The sequence below is a fragment of the Carcharodon carcharias genome, chromosome 2, assembly GCF_017639515.1.
Source record: "Carcharodon carcharias isolate sCarCar2 chromosome 2, sCarCar2.pri, whole genome shotgun sequence".
NCBI classification, from domain to species: domain Eukaryota; kingdom Metazoa; phylum Chordata; class Chondrichthyes; order Lamniformes; family Lamnidae; genus Carcharodon; species Carcharodon carcharias.
The window spans coordinates 37,473,317-37,491,069 of NC_054468.1; the positions used below are offsets into that span (position 1 = coordinate 37,473,317).

The 17,753-nt window shown below is 40.1% G+C and overlaps 1 protein-coding gene across 4 annotated transcripts in view; it reads left to right on the forward strand.

Annotated features, from left to right (window-relative positions):
• Positions 1 to 17,753, forward strand: part of fxr1 (fragile X mental retardation, autosomal homolog 1) — a 104,831-nt gene that overhangs the window by 75,958 nt on the left and 11,120 nt on the right. For 2 of the 4 annotated variants that reach the window (XM_041217147.1, XM_041217164.1), the window contains exons 14-15: positions 10,700 to 10,909; positions 11,051 to 11,146. In XM_041217147.1, coding sequence (XP_041073081.1) covers positions 10,700 to 10,909; positions 11,051 to 11,146 — 306 coding nt within the window. The remainder of the gene's footprint in view (positions 1 to 10,699; positions 10,910 to 11,050; positions 11,147 to 17,753) is intronic. The other 2 variants (XM_041217156.1, XM_041217174.1) reach the window with 1 other exon arrangement.

Sequence of the window (17,753 nt, forward strand, 5' to 3'; positions counted from 1 at the left end):
ATTCTAACTTTATGCACCTTATTCCTCTTCTCTACTTCTATGTCTGGTGCCCATCCACCAGCGAATTTATTTAAACGCTCCCCAATCACACTAGTAAACCTCCCTGTGAGGACCGTGCAGGACTCTTGATGACTGTTACAGAAATGTCTATTTCCACCCCCCCCCCCCCCCCCCCCCGCCATCCCACCCCGACTATGGAATCGCCTATAACAAACATTAATACACTTGGCTGTTACAACCTGTACGGTCCCTTTGCCATTGATGCCATGATCTGGACTGCACTGCTTTAGACTATCGTTACTCCCAGCAGTCTCAAACACTGAGTATCTGTTTGAGAGTAGCACAAAACCTGAAGAATCCTGTACCTCCTGTCTCTTTCTGCCCTTACTGATGACCACCCACTTACTGTTCTGAACTCGTACTGCCTGTGGGATGGCTGCCACTTGGAACGTACAATCTAAAAAACTCTAATCCTCTCCGATGCTCTGTAGTGACTTCACCTGTCCCTCAAGAAGCTGGAGACATTTCCTACACACATGGTCACCCAAGACATGTTAAGTGCCCTGAAATTCCCACATGGCATAGGAATTACAAGCAACAGGTTGCAGATGCCCATGCATGATGTAAAACAAAACCCTCTATTCCCTTTTCAATAATCTAGCTAGTGCCCTATTTGAGCTACTAATTTCAATTAATACTTGTAGACCTGCTCTGAGCTTATAATCTTATTAATTCACTCACCACAATAGTAACCCGATTTAAATTCTTATTTTCCCAGCTCATTCTTTGAAACAAATACCTGAGTTTCAATAGAATAGAGGAAAACTCTCACCAATCAATCACCTACCTGGTTTTCTGTGATATCACACTTTGAATTTCTTTGGAGACCTCCCAGCAGTGTTGCAGTGACTCTCTCGCTCTATCTGCCACTCCTTTTATCCCACTGGTCTCAGTACTCCATAAGGACCACTGCATGGGTACAGTTCAGTGATATTTTAGTGTATGGAATTTGCTTGGCAAAGGATCAACATCTTTCTTGTTCTGGCATGAAGGAATTGCACCTTATGACTTAAGAAATGTAGAATAGACATCTTGTATGCAACTTTTGCCCAAACATTACTCTTGAGGGCAGAATACCCATTTTGTATTGTAAATCACAGAATATTACAACACAGGAGGAAGACTTTCAGGCCATTGTGCCTGTATTGTGCATCACTTAGCACCGCTGTGTTAAATTTCATCTGCCCATTTCACTAGTCTGCCTGTCCTTCTGAAGTCTGTTTCTATCCTACTCGCAGTTTACTGCTTTTCCATGTTTTGTGTGTTTTGCAGACCTTGAAATTGTTTCCTGTAGTTCAAGTCCAGGTTATTAATGTATATCAAAAAGATCCTCATACTGATCCCAGGGGGTTATCACTATACTTCCCTCCAATCTGGAAAAATACAACCACAATTCTGCTCTTAGTCAATTCTCCCTGCCACTGCTTATTCATACTCTAGTTTTACTAACAAGCCTATTACGTGGTACTTTATCAAATGCTATTTTGTCCAAGTTATTAAAAGGCATGAACTTGGATTGTTTGTGCAGGACTTGTGTGAATTATTATATATTTTGCATAGATATGGTGTAACCTGATAATTAGGAACACCTAAAGTATTTGCAATGTGTCCTTCATTTTGAGGTATACTTTTTTTCCTCAATGGTCATGTACGGTAAACGGAGAGAGTCACGTATTCCAGGGTTGTATGTTTCTGCTGAGATGTTCCTCCTCCAATTACTTTCACTGTAAGGTGTCACGGAGAGAGATCCTCGAAATGATATTGTAAGACAGAGGAAACTCTCACTTGGTTCTTGCCAGTTCTGATCTATGGGGTATGGACATGTGTTCATAATCAAGTCAGAGAGCTTATTAAGTATCTCAGAAATACAGAGGTAATATTTAACGATGGCTATAGATATACAATGAGACTGCTCTTCTCTTCTTTTGCTGTGTTCTGTTGACTGTAGCCTGTTGTCTTCTAGATGTGTGCCAACGATATCGTGCAGCTCCTTTCTTTTATTCCAACCGAGGGACCCTTGCCATGACATATTAGACCATAGTTTGTCCTTGCAAATATGAGTGGATCAGTTGAGGTCATTGATAACCCATGGGCTTCCTGTATCCCAACAAGTAGGCACTGACAGATGCTTGCTGATTTTCCAAAGGTTCGAAGATTCTCATTACTGTTAATAGCCCAACTTCTGAAATTTTGCAGTTTCACATTCATCTTCTAACTTTCTGCTAAGGTCACCATCATATTGTTCTTGTCCTTTTCTATTGTTCTTTCGAAAAGGTTTTAACAGAGTATAATATCACAAAGCAAGCATTAACTCAAGCAGACTTTAATATATTGATTTACGTAGCATACAGTTAGTTCTATTAGCTTAACAGTTCTATTAATTTAACTGCTCTATCTGTCACAAGTGTAAAATATGTTTGAATCTATAGCCTGCAATGAACCGCATCGAGTTGGTATGTGGGTCCCCTTTTATCTGCATAACTTCCCCTTTCCTGCGTGGGCTACATGTAGTTTCTTGCACGTGCACATTTCAACATTGGCAAATTGACAGCTATCAGCGAAGCTAGCGATCATGCTTTGCAGTCCAGCCCTGATATTACATTTTCTTAAGAAAATAACCTTATAGGATTATTCATAGACAAACCATACGAGTCTGCTAAACCTATGTCTAATTCTGGAGCCTTGCTAGCAAAATGTGATTTCAGTTAATTTTTCTTTCTGTTGACTTTCCCAGTTTGTGGCCATCCCAGGGTCCTTTACATTGAGGGAGCAATGCCCTGATCCTGGGATGTGTTATTTGACAGCCTACACAGGGCAAAGTAGCTGCTGTAGAGACAAGTGTGCCTGACGGACCCCAATGACAAATCCCCTGCACCTGTTGACCTGAATCCTAGGGTTGTTTAAAAACAGGTGGATGCATTGGTGTTGATCTGCCAGAATTCCTTGGATTCTAGAACAGTTCCCAAGAATTAACGGTCGCAAACACAATCTCACCAAGAAAGGAGGAAGAGAAAACCGGGAACTAAAGGCCAATTAGCCTAACATCAGTAGTAGGCAACGTGCTAGAATCTATTATGAGGGGCATGGTGACTGGGCACTTAGAAAATCAAAGTATGTTAAAGCAAAGTCAACAAGGATTTATTAAAGGGAAATTGTGTTTGACAAATCTGTTAATTTTTTGAGGATGTAACTACATTTGGTGCCCTGCAGTAACAGGGTACACAGGCACCGTATCTCAAGGCCACATTTTAAGTGAGTCTGCGTTACAGTATGCCTCAGTATGTTAGCTGGGAAACACACCTGGTTGGGTATAAAAGCAATGGTTATGTGCATATATTTGTTACCTATATCAATCAGCATTTCTCCCCTGACTGGGAAGATGTATACCCATTGATTCCACTCATATCTCTATCGTTTGCTGGTGCCTAGCGTTCAGGGTTGACCCCATTGGGCCATTATTGCATACACACCCTGACAGTTTCCAGTCCTCATGCTCTGAAATATTTTTTTTCCTTTATTTTATTCTTATGGGATGTGGCTGTTGCTGATGAGCCACTGTGTAAAATCAATCAAATAATTAAATTGATGAAGGGTCATACGGACTTGAAACGTCAACTATATCCCTCTCCACAGATGCTGTCAGACCTGCTGAATTTTTTCCAGGTGTTTTTGTTTTTGTTCCAAATAATTAAATTGTTGCTTTTAATTTTTCTTTTTAAGTGGGTAGCAGTGTTCATACTGGGGGTGGGGGTGGGGGAGGGGGGAAGGCTTGTGACAGATTTACAGCAGGAAAGGGGGAAAATGTGCCAGCATCGTCGAGGAAAGGAGGCGGCTGTGTGGCTGCGTTTTGAGAGTGACTGATTAGATTCATCACATTCAGCAACCAGCAGGAGTTACTGGAAAGCCAACAGCAGCACTAACAAGTTTACCTCTTCTTCAGCATGGGTGCTGAGGTCATCCTGAAATGCTTTTACTGCTTAGCAGAGCTCTGATACTAAACTGGAAGCCCTCCTGACTTATGTGGTTAAAATCACACTGGATAAAATGCTATTGAAATCAAAATTTTGGTGTCAAAGACGGACCTGCGTTATACCAAGTTCTGTGCTATAGCGGACTGTGTTATAGTGGGGCCTATGTATAGTAGGATTGATAAGGGGAAACCAGTGAAAGTAGTGTATTTGAATTTATGCTGCCACCCAGATTAATACATAAAATTAGGACTCATGGGATTGGGGTTAATAGCATGAATTGATGATAAATTAATTGTCAGAAAACAGTAGAAATAAAGGAACTTTTTTGGATTGGCAGGCCAGAACTAGCTGTGAATTGTCAGGATCAGTACTTGGACCTGATCTATTTACAGTCTATATTAATGACATAGATGAGGGGTGTGAGTGTTTGCTGATGCAGATGGTACAAAGTTAGGTGAGAAACTAAGCAAAAGATTGCAGAGGGATGTAAGCAGGTAGGATGAATGGACAACAACATGGCAGATGGAATATGATGTGGGGAAGTGTGAAATCTTAGAAATCATAGAATGGTTACAACACAAGACCGTTCAGCCCATCATGTCTATACCAGCTCTCTAAGAACAACTCACTTAGTCTCACTCCCTCATCTTTTCCTTGTAGCTCTGCAAATTTGCCCTCTTAAGCTAATTATCCAATTTTCTTTTAAAGGCCTTGATTGAATCTGCCTCCACCACACTCAAACAATGCATTCCAGATCCTAGCCACTTGCTGCATTAAAAGGTTTTTCTTCCAAGTCACTGTTGATTCTTTTGCAAATCACCTTAAGTTGGTGCCCTCTGCCACTGGAAACAGATTCTCCCCATTTACTCTGTCCATACTCCTCAAGTTTTAACAGCTTTCTAATCTCCTCTTGATCTCTTTTCTACGGAGAACAGCTCCAGCTTCTCAAATCTCGCCAGGTAACTGAAGTTGCTTATCCCTGCAACTATTCTCATGAATCCTTTCTGCACCCCCCTGCTAATGCATTCATATCCTTCCTGAAATATTGTGTCCAAAAATGGACACACTACTCTAAGGTTAAGGTTAAACCAATGTTTTAGACGGGTTTATCATAACTTTATTTGGTAGGGAAAAAAAGGCAAAATAGTTTTTGGATGCTGAGACTAGAAAATATTTGCATTCAGAGTGACCTGGGTGATTTGAATGAGGATATCAATGATTTGGATGAGGGAGCCAAATGTAATATTTCCAAGTTTGCTGACGCCACAAAACCCGGTGGGAATGTGAGTGATGAGGAGGGTGTTAAGAGGCTTCAAGTTGATTTAGACAGATTGAGTGAGTGGGCAAGTACATGGCAGATGCAGATAAGTGTGAAGTCATCCATTTTGGTAGGAAAAACGGAATGGCAGAGTATTATTTAAATCGTGTTAGATTGGGAAAAGTTGATGTACAAAGGGACCTGGGTGTCCTTGTACACCAATCACTGAAAGCAAGCATGCAGGTGCAGCAAGCAGTTAAGAATGCAAATGGTATGTCGGCCTTCATTGTGAGAGGACTTGAGTATAGGAGCAAGGATGTCTTACTGCAGCTGTACAGGGCCTTGGAGAGACTACACCTAGAGTATTGTGTGCAGTTTTGGTTTCCTTACTTAAGATATATTTGCATAGAGGGAGTGCAGCGAAGGATCAACGGACTGATTCCTGGGATGGCAGGCTTGTCGTATAAGGAGAGATTAGGTTGACTAGGCCTGTATTCACTGGAGTTTAGAAGAATTGAGAGAAGATCTCATTGAAACACAAAATTCTGACAGGGATGGACTGACTGGCTAGGGGATCTAGAACAAGGGCTCACAGTCTCAGGATATGGGGGAGTCCATTTAGCACTGAGATGAGGAGAAACTTCTTCACTCGGAGGGTGGTGAACTTATGGAATTATCTACCACAGAAGGCTGTGGAGGCCAAGAAACTGAATATGTTTAAGGAGGAAATATATTTCTGGACTCAAGGCGTCAAGGGTTATGGGGAGAGCGCAGGAGTACAGTGTTGAGATAGAGGACCAGCCATGATCATTTAGAATGGTGGAGCAGGCTGGAAGGGCCAAATGACCCACTCCTGCTTCTATTTTCTATGTTTCTATGTTATTGTATACGAGTCACAAAGTTAACACGCAGGTACAGCAAGCAATTAGGAAGGCAAATGGTATGTTAGCTGTTGTTGCAAAGGGATTGGGCTACAAGAATAAAGAAGTCTTACTACTGTGGGAGAGGTGGTGACATCGTGGTATTGTCCAGAGACCAGTACGCAAGTAATCCAGAGACCCAGGGTATTGCTCTGGGGACCTGGGTTTGAAACCCATCATAGCAGCTGGTGACATTTGGGTTCAATAAAAATCTGGAATTAAAAGTCCAAAAATGACCATGAAACCATTGTCGATTGTCATCAAAACCCACCTGGTTCACTAATGCCCTTTAGGGAAGGAAATCTGTCATCTTTGCCTGCTCTGTGACTTCAGACCCACAGCAATGTGGTTGACTATTAAACGCCCTCTGAAAAGGCCTAGCAAGCCACTCAGTTGTATCAAACCGCTAAGAAGTCTCAAAGGAATGAAACTGGACGGATCACCCAGTTCGACCAAGGCACTGGAAATGACAACGGAAAACTCAGCCCTGTCAACCCTGCAGAGTCCTTCGTAGTAACATCTGGGGGCTAGTGCCAAAATTGGGAGAAGTGTTTCACAGACTAGTCAAGCAATAGCCTAACATAGTCATAACCACAGAATCATATCTTCCTAGACACCACCGTCACTATCCTTGTCCCACTGGCAAGACGTACCCAGTAGGGAGGGAGTTGCCTTGGGAGTCCTCAACATTAGCTTTGGACCCCATGAAGTCTCATGGCACCAGGTCAAACATGGGCAAGGAAACCTCCTGCTGATTACCATATACTGTCCACCCACTGCTGATGAATCAGCGCCCCTCAATGTTGAACAATACTTTGGAGGCAGCATGGAGGGTGGCAAGAGTGCAGAACATACTCTGGGTCGGGGACCTCAATGTCCATCACCAAGAGTGGCTCGGTAGCACAACTGCCGACTGAGCTGATTGAGCCCTAAAAGACATAGCTGCTAGACTGGGACTGCAGCAGGTGATGAGGGAGTCAACAAGAGGGAGGAACGCACTTGACCTCATCACCAACTTGCCTGCTGCAGATGCATCTGCCTATGACAGTATCGGTAGGAGTGACCACTGCACAGTCATTATGGAGATGAAGCCCCATCTTCACATTCAGAATACTCCCCATCGTGTTGTGTGGCACTACTACTGTGCTAAATATGAGAGATTTTGAACAGATCTAGCAACTCAGGACTGGGGCACCATGAGCCACTGTGGACCGTCAGCAACAACAACAGAATTGTACTGAACCACAATCTAACCTTATGGTCTGGCTCCACTCCACCATTACTATCAAGCCAGGGGATCGACCCTGGTTCAATGAAGAGTACAGGAGGGCATACCAGGAGCAGCACCAAGCATGGCTAAAAATGAGGTGTCAATCTGGTGAAGCTACAACACAGGACTACTTGCATGCCAAACAGCATAAGCAGCAAGTGATAGACAGAGCTAAGCGATTCCACAACCAATGTATCAGATCTAAGCTCTGCAGTCCTGCCACATCCACCTGTGAATGGTGGTAGAAAATTAAAGCAACTCACTGGACGAGGAGGCTCCACAAATATCCCAACTTCAATGATGGGGGAGCCCAGCACATCAGTGCAAAAGATAAAGCTGAAGCATTTGCTACAATCTTCAGCCAGAAATGTCAATTGTGATTCCATTTCTGTCTCCTCTAGAGGTCCCCAGCATCACAGATACCAGTCTTTGGCCAGTTCGATTCACTCCCATGTGATATCAAGAAACAACTGAAGGCACTGGGTACTGCAAAGGCAATGGGCCCTGACAACATTCTGACAACAGTACTGAAGACTTGTGCTGCAGAACTTGACCTGCCCCTCGCCAAGCTGTTCCAGTACAGCTACAACACTGGCATCTACCTGGCTACGTGGAAAATTTCACAGGTATGTCCTGTCCACAAAAAGCAGGATAAATCCAACCCGGCCGATTTACTCCCTTATCTGTGTAATCCCAATCATCCCATTAAGGAGCCCAAGCAAAACTGGAGTCAGTGGGACTCAGGGAAACTCTCTGCATTTTGGAGTCATACCTAGCACAAAGGAAGATGGTTGTGGTTGTTAGAGGTCAATCATCTCAATTCCAGTACATCATTGCAGGACTTCCTTAGAGTAGTGTCCTAGGCCCAACCATCTTCAGCTGCTTCATCAATTATCTTCCCTCCATCATAAGGCCAGAAGGTGGGGATGTTCACTGATGATTCCATTCACAACTCCTCAGATACTGAAGCTGTCCATGTCCAAATGCAGCAAGACCTGGACAACATCCAGGCTTGGGCTGACAAGCGGCAAGTTACATTCGCGCCAGGAAATAACCATCTCCAACAAGAGAAAATCTAACCATCGCCTCTTGACATTCAGTGGCATTACCATCGCTGAATCCCCCAGTATCATCACCCTGGGGATTACCATTGACCAGAAATTGAACTGGACTAGCCATATAAATACTGTGGCTACAAGAGCAGGTCAGAAGCTAGGAATCCTGTGGCGAGTAACTCATCTCCTGACTCCCCAAAGCCTGTCCACCATTACAAGGCACAAGTCAGGAGTGTGATGGAATACTCTCCCCTTCCCTGGATGAGTGCAGCTCCAACAACACTCGAAACTCGACACCTTCCAGGACAAAGCAGGCCGCTTGATTGGCACCCCATCTGCAAACATTCATTCCCCCCACCACTGATGCACAGTGGTAGCAGTGTGTACCATCCACAAGATGTGTTGCAGAAACATACCTAGGCTTCTTAGACAGCACCTTTCAAACCCATGACCACTACCATCTAGATGGTCAAGGGCAGCAGATACATGGAAACACCATCACCTGGAAGTTCCCTCCAAGCCACTCACCATCCTGACTTGGAAATATATCGCTGTTCATTCACTGTTGCTGGGTCAAAATCCTGCAACTCCCTCCCTAACAGCACTGTGGATGTATCTACACCATATGGACTGCAGCAGTTCAAGAAGGCAGCTCTCCACCACCTGCTCAAGGGCAATTGGGGATGGGCAATAAATGTTGGCCCTGCCAGTGAAGCCCATAACCCTTGAATGAATTTTTAAAAAAAAGAATTACGCAGAGCATTGGTGAGGCTGCACCTGGAGTAGAGTGCGCACATATGGAAGGACATGCTTGTATTAGAGGGTGTATTGCAAAGGTTTCCTAGACTGGTTCCTGGGGTGAAAGGATTGTCTCTGAGGAGTGATTGAATTAGGGTAAGCCTTCATTCCTGGATTTTAGAAGAATGAAAGCTGATCTAATTAAAACATATAAAATTATTAAGGAGCTTGACAGATTCAATGCTGGGAAAATGTTCCCCCTATGTGGGTACTTGAGAACATGGGGCCCCAGTCTCACAGTAAAGGGTTGGCCATTTAGTACTAAGATGAGGAGAAATTTCTTTATTCTAAGGTTTGTGAATCTTTCTCATTCTCTACCCAGAGAGCTGCAGATGTTCAGTCTTTGATATATTCAAGAAAAAGTTTGGTAAATTTTTGGGTATTAAGGCAGGAAGGTGGAGTTGAAGTTGGAGAATATCTACGAGCTTGTTGGATCATGGACCAGACTGGAAGCACTTAATAGCCTTTATTTCTTAAATGCATTTGTGGGTGTTGGGGGAAAGAGGAATTAATATCCTGCAGACCCTTGATCCAATTGCCCTGGATCCCTTCCTCTTGTGAGCTGCAGCTGCTAATGTTTTAAGTGCTGGGGGTGCTGTGGGTAGGAGGCTATTAATAGCTCACCAGTCAGTACTTGATAAGCGTAGGGTTGCCAGTTGTAGTTGGAAGCAGTCATGGAGGATCAAGGATCACATGACACCTGGCAATGTGACACCATGATTTCAGACTGTCACCCCACCCAATTTAAGGGTTCCTGGGTTCTGTCCAACATTCATAAAGTCAGTGAAACTCCTTTATCCTTGGGATCAAACCATGTAAACAATCAGTCCCAGACTTTCTGTGCTGTTACCTATACTTCATAAAGAAATCTCCATTAAACAAAAGGTGATTTTTTTTTCACCTGCATTGTCCCTGCCCGCCTGACCAGTGTTTTATGAAGTAAATAGGCTTTGTGCATTAAAAGCTATCGAATTTGTAATTTAAGGGGCAGTTTGTATCTATTATAATGGAAGTTATTTGGGAATGTCAGTGTCCCTTTTTTTTTGTAGGCGTCTTTTTTTCAGGGGGTTGTCTGTCCTATTTTTAACAGCTGCCTACCTGCTTTTATGAGTAACTAATATAGTGAATTGAGATTCAACAGTTTGCTATAATTTAATTGAGAAGGATTCTAGTCTAATTTTATTTATTTAGCATTTAATCTACTAGCATCTATTGCTTGCAGACCCTTTTATAATAAATCATAAATCATCTATGCTTGTTAGCTTGGATGCTGTAAAGAAATAAAAATATGATCTACAATTCAAACTTTTGAAAATAGATCTCAAAACGTCGGAATATGGTGTTTTCATTGTCTGTTTTCCTCTTAGTGTTCAAGGATCCAGATAGCAATCCTTACAGTTTGCTAGACAACGCAGATAACACAGAAACGGACCAAACAGCAGATACTGATGGTAGTGAATCTCATAGCAGCACAAACCGCCGCAGGAGATCGCGTAGGCGTAGGACAGATGATGATGCTACAATGATTGATGGAATGACAGAATCTGACAGTGCTTCAGTTAATGAGAATGGTTTAGGTATGTATAGATCAAATTTATGTATCATTTGAAAGATTGTACTTGGCCAACTAGAGTTTTATTTGAATTAACTCCAAGCATAGACTGCTATTGTAAATAAAACATTAAAAAGAAAGCCTCCATCACACTTTACATTTGCAGATGATAATGAAAGAAAACCACAGCGGCGTAATCGTAGCCGCAGACGTCGTTTACGTGGTCAAATTGAAAGCTCTTTGAGCAGAGACAGCCAGCCAGGTAACAGCCATAACTAGCATGCTAGGGTGTTTGGAGTTTTGAAATTGTGTGTCACTGTTACACTTTATCTAATTCATTAAATTCTAACCACAGCTTCATGGGTCTGCTGCTTGTGTGTGGTAAATATACTTTAAAAATCTAACACAAATTTAACTTTGATTACCTTGTATTGAAGCAGGAACGCCTTTAATTGGTAATTGTTTTAAAGATTTAGGGAAATGTACCAATTGGACAGATGTTAAACATAATTCAGCTTCCAAGTATCAGGAAGCTCCCAGGTCTGTCCTTACTTGATCCCAGCCTGGGCACTGGTTTAGAGTTTTACTATTGACTTCACCATAAGGTTGGGGAAGGGAAACTTGAATAGTCTTTTGGATTATGTACTTCAGTGTTTGTGTGTGGGTGTGTTTGAGAGAGAGAATGTGATTCAGGATTAGTTTGGTGGCCTTCATAGTTTGCTGTTTATGGAATCACTCACAGGAATTAACACGTTCATAAAGGTAGTAAATTGAGTGGTCTATGTACAGTGAGATACAATCATAGAATCTTAAAGCATAGAAGAAAGCCATTTAGTCCATCATAGCCTATGCCAGGTCTGTAAAAGAGCTATAGAAGTACGCACCTGCATCAACCCCAGAACCTGAAAACTTTTCCTTTTCTATCATATATCCAATATCCTTTTGAATGTTGCTATTAAACCTGCTTCCACCATCCTTTCAGGTATTGCATTGCAGTTCACAATAACTTGTTGCATCAAATCTCCATGATGATTTATTTGTCAATTATCTTAAATCCACTGTCCTCTGGTTACTGATCTGTCTGCTAGTTGAAATATTTTTTCCTTATTTGCTCTTGTCAAAAACCTTCATAATTTTTAAATACAACTTGCCTGTAACCATCTTTACTCTAAGGAAGCTCTCCCGGCTTCTCTAGTCTCTCCATGTAACTGATGTCCTTCACCCCTTGTTTAATTCTGATAAATCTCTGCATCATCTCCAAGGCCTTGAATTCCTTATGAAACTGTTAGACACACTTTCAGCTGAAGCCTAAACAATGATTTGTAAAGGTTTAGTACAAACTGGTGAAGATGAAGATTGTACACAAAAGGGTTCTCTTCAGTGAGAAATGTTTCACATGAATTCCAAATAGATGATAATTTCAGATCTTACTCCACATTCACTAACAACCCTTAGTATAGTAAAAGCAAAATATTGCGATGCTGGAATTCTGGAAATACTCAGCACTTCTGACACCATTTGTGGAGAGAGATACTGAGTTAATGTTTCAAGTCGAATATGACTTATTCAGAACAGTTCTGAAGAAGTCCTATTTGACTTAAAATACTAACTTTTTCTCTCCACGGATGCTGTCAGACCTGCTCAGTATGTCCAGCACTTTGTTTTTATAACGATCCTTACGATGCTATGTTTCATAGTACACAATTGATGAAATCACTGTATAAAAATATGGTCTTCATGGATAGAGGTTTAATCCTGTATAGCTCTAATAGTTAAAATAGGTTTGAAACTATTAGAAAAGATGCAACTTTGAGTCAGCATCTTCAGAGCAACTGGATTTGTTTTTGAAAAAATGAATAGCTAGGGCAATAGATCCCTGGGCCACAGGATGCCTTTATAACACTGCTAAGAAATCGAAGAACATAAGGATACCTAGGTAAATAATAGATAAATAGAAGAACCAACTTGCTCTTCCATTATTTTAACAAGAATCAAAACCAGATCAATTAATTTTGATGGTTGGGAACAGGTATATTTTTTTGATCGTATCCTGAAAAAGCTTCTGCCATATCAAATTATTTCGAAGATGCCATGTATCACTGGTTCCCAAACTCTAGGATAAGCGGTACTCGACCTGACAAAGGCAGGGAAAACACTCTGTTGCATTTCTCATTCAGAAAATTGCAGCCTCAAACATACGGTAAACCACATCACTTCCACCTGTGTTGGCAGTATTTCCATCTTCTTTAGAGATTGGAGAAGTCAGCAATTAAGATTTCCTATAATTCAAGGAATCTTGTAATGTTACTGCTATGTATACCTCAACTAGCTTAAGTTTGCACAGCCAAATTGCAATATTTAACCTAATGTAAAACAACAGGTCTTATTTGACTGTGTTGAACAAAAGTACTGCTTATTTTAGAAATTGGGAGATGTGAAAGGAAAAAAATTGGTGTAAGCAATTTAGGAATATAAAAATTCATCTTTAGTTACAATTAAGTTATCAGTTTGTTAAATGTGGTACTGACAAGATTTTGGAAGTTTTTTCTTTGTATTGAAGATACAGAAGTGTGCAAAATGGAAAGGAGGTAGTGTGGCTAATACTGGAGCATTATTAGAATTTTGTATAGGATGCTGCTTCTGTATATCGATAACTTGGATGAAGTTGCAAATCACAGTTTGCAGATGACACTAAATTAGGAGGTGTGCTAAATTGTGTAGGTAAGAACATAAGGTTACAAAGCGATATAAACACGCTAAGCGACTCCTCAAACAATGGCAGATAGTTTGACATGGGAAGGTGCGAAGTCATCCACTTGGGATCCAAGAAAGACAAATTAAGATATTTTCATAACCACAAGAGACTAGGGACTACGGAGGAGCAAAAGGATTTGGCTATCCATCTGCACAAAAGTTCTAAAAGCTTGTGCGCAAGTACAGTAAGTAATCGGAAAGGGTAATAAATGTTAGGTTTTACTTGGCTGTCGGGGAGGGGGCTGGTGGAATTCAAGTGTGAAGTCATGCTTCAGTTGTACAGAGCCTTGGTCAGACTCCATCTAGAGTATTGTGTTCACTCTTGGGCTTGTACCTCAAGAAGGGTATATTGGCCTTTGAGGGGCTATAGTGCAGATTCACTAGAACAATTGGGGCTTAAAGGATTAAATTATGAGGATATGTTGCATAAAATTTGACTTGCATTCCTTTAAATTTAGATGGTCAAGGATAAAGGGATTAGATGAACTGTTTTCTTTGGTGGTGGAACACAGAACAAAGAACGCAAGCCTAAAATGAGACTTAAGTTATTTAGTAGTGAAACCCGAAAGCATTTTTTCTCTCTTCCACTAGTGGAAATATGAAACTTTGTTCTCCAGAAGGCTTTGGATACTCTGTCAATTGAAACTTTCAAGACTGAGATAGAATTTGGAATATGTACCAAAAGCGAGTAAATAGAGTTGAGGTATGTATTTGACAGAACAAACTGGAGAGGCTGAGTGGAATATTCCTGTTTCTGCCATGTTTAGTAGTGCAAGAATTTCATGACCATTGCTGATTTATTAAGAGTTGGTCCGTAGTTTTAAAAAAAAATGTTTTTGGTGTCTGCATTTTTCTCAGATGTCCATTATTTGTCAGATTTACTGGTATCAGAGTTGGTAGGTAATGAGATGTGAGTTATTTTAGTTGTTTGCTAGGATGTGACTTAAAACTTTAAGAACATTTATGATTTATAACAAAAAATGCAGTTTTTTTTCCCCTCAACTGAGACTATTCCTACCACTTTCATTGCCATGATCTAACCTGCTGTTGAATGACATACTAAAGAGTAAGATGGGAATTACCTTTCTGTTTTCTTCTTTCCCTTAGGCAAATCTAAAACATTTACCAATCACATTTTTTAGTTGTCTCGTCAAGATTGAGAACACTTAAATGTTGGAAAATTGAATGGCACAACTCTTGTAAAAACTCGAGCAGTGTATTTGTGTACTTTTGTACAAAAGCACGTGTATGCATAAATCAGTTCAGTTGATATCAATTTTGCAGTCATCCGTAGTATCTCATTTCGGTATGTTAATGATCGTAGTTTTTAGTTTGAAGCAAAAATTATTGATAAATCAACATCAGAATGTAAATTTTCTAATTACTGAAAAAACATCTGAAATAATACTACTGACCACAAGAAACAGCCTTCTAAATAAAACACCATGAGAGATATTCATGTTTGAATGCTTATTTGCCTAGGCTGCATAGGTTGATTGTGATGTACGACAATGCAGTGAGATTTAGCTAACAATCTCACAAAAAGCCTTGTGTATGTGTACTGATGGAATCTCTTGCAATCATACTATATCTGTCCTGTCTTATCTTGGAGGTCAGCAAATTGATTTTGATTGCTTAGCTATGCAGACTCATTGCAAAACAGAGCATCCTACAGAACAGTTCTGCAGTATTTGATCAATTATCTCTCCAAAACAAGAATTTATAAGAATTTGAGAAACAGAAACTATTATCACATAGCTCACAGGCTATATTGCAATTTAGTATTTATCCAAAGCAAATCCATCATCTATTACAATATCATCAGATATTTTGGGATGAAGAACACCATGCAATCTTGCTAAATTCATCCACATGGAAGGATGTTAAATCTGCTCTATTCTCTGCCATCTCCTCTGCATTGCAGCATCTGCTTTGTTTCTTAAATGATTCTATCCATCTGATTCTATTCCATATGTTGATATCAGGAAATGCCTTTGCATACACTTAGTCAGTCCTAAATTTACCTTTTGCTAGTTTGAACTTGTGTCCTTCTCCTAGTTTATACTGTTTTAATTTAAAGTAATATTTTGGATGTGCCTTTGTCATTTCCTTAACTAATTTGAATACCTCAAAGATCACCTCTCCGATATCTCCTTTACAGGCCTAAAAACCCAAATTTCTCCATTTTTGTTTTCTTCAACTAAGAACTTTGACACTAAGAAGTAGCTTTATGGCTCTTCTCTGCATTGCCTCTGTCATTTGAATGTTTGTCTCTCTTGTGCCCTGGTGACTGAACTTGATGTTGAATGTACAGTCTGACCAGAGCACTTAGGTGGTTTGATCCTGACATTGTCTGACATGTATTCTACTATCATGACTTTGTTATTCAACATTCTGATGCCATTAGTTGGATATGTTCAGCATTGTAACTAAAAGTACTAAAATTTTTGATATCTTTCACCTTCATCCTTAGCTATTTAAGTGCAGTCTGTGAAATACATATGTTGCCTATTCTTTCCTATGTGCTGTACTTTGCACTTGTCTGCATTAGATTTCATCCAGTGTTTGGCTTGCTTATTTATTTTGTTATTTTGGAAAAGAGGGTTAGAATTCTGCCCATGTTCACTCCATGTATGGGTAGCATATCTCCGGAATTTAGAAATCCTTGTTGCACATTCTAAATTGTGGACATTTCTGTGGTGATTAAAACACCAGAAGCACATGGGCAAAATATTTGATAAGAATGAGAATTTTGTCTTTGCTTTTGTAGTGATTCTATGAGCTGCCTAGAAAAAATTGTTGTGAACATAAAAGCTAGCTCTGATGTCGGTACTTTTGCTGCTGATAATTAATGATATTTGCTTGGCTGTATTTAGTTTACCTAATTTAAACTAGTTATCGGAATGTAATTTAATGTCTTAATTTATGAGGAGTATCTGAATCACATCAGTTGCAGGTTTAGAAATAACCAGGATTGAAAGTGTCCAAGTATATGCAAGTTAACTGAGCAATAATTAAATCTCAATCATGGGATATCTGCACTGTTCAAAAACTTCAGTGGCAATGAGCATCCCTTCTGTCCAATTGAGTGGTGGATTGTCAGTCAAATGTTCATTCACTTTTATTTTTGCAATGCTTGATACCATTGCATTCTGTTTATACCTGCTGAGCCAATTCCTAAAAACAAGAAAGGTGAAATTCATTTGTTTTAATTAGAAGTATCACATTAGTTGGTGTTGTCTGTTCACCTGATATGGAAACAACTTGAGATTTCTTCACCCACACCATTCAACTTGTTCAACCTCTCTGAACTCACAAGTTAAATATATTGTAAAATATAAAAATTCTGGATCACCAATAAAGATTTTGCAGTTGAGAAATGAGTCAGTAGCAATTATTTTAACATTTTAAGCAAAATTTTGAGTCTTGTTATTAATGTTTTGTTGGCTCAGTATTGAAAAGAAGTTTTTAAAATCCTAAGTGATTCAAGCAAGGCCTGATTTGTGGCCAAATTAGAAGCAGGATGTGCTGGAAGAGATAGAATAGAACCTGGAAATCCCAAATGTGGAATTTCCATTAATACAATCAATATTAGCTAATATTTGATATTTTTAAAAGAATTACAGCTGCACGAAAGAGAAATATTGAAGAGTGTGGGGATTGAGCAGGAGAGTAGGATTAGATTTATAGGGTGATGGATATAAACACTGAAATAATGTGAGGACTTGACAGGCCAAATTGCCTGTTTCCATGTTGTCATATCCTATGATTCTGCATACTTTTAAGTTGCTTCATCTAATTTTATCCAATTATTTCACACACTAATTTAAAATCTAAGCTGTAGAGAGTGTCTCTTGGACACGGAAATGACATGATTGCCCGTTCTAGAAAAGTACACATTATTTGGCTTAAGTGTTTTGGGTATGTTAAAAGTGGTGGGTGCTTAGGAGCAATCAAAACTCAATTGTAAACTAAGGAGTAGTTTTAATCCCAGTGTTAAGTTTCTGTTCAAATAAAAACATTTAACTAAGGGATTTTCAAACTACTACATCAAACTTAAATTACTTCATTAAGTGTGGGAAATACCTTGATTCCTGTTAGTAATAGTTCATTTA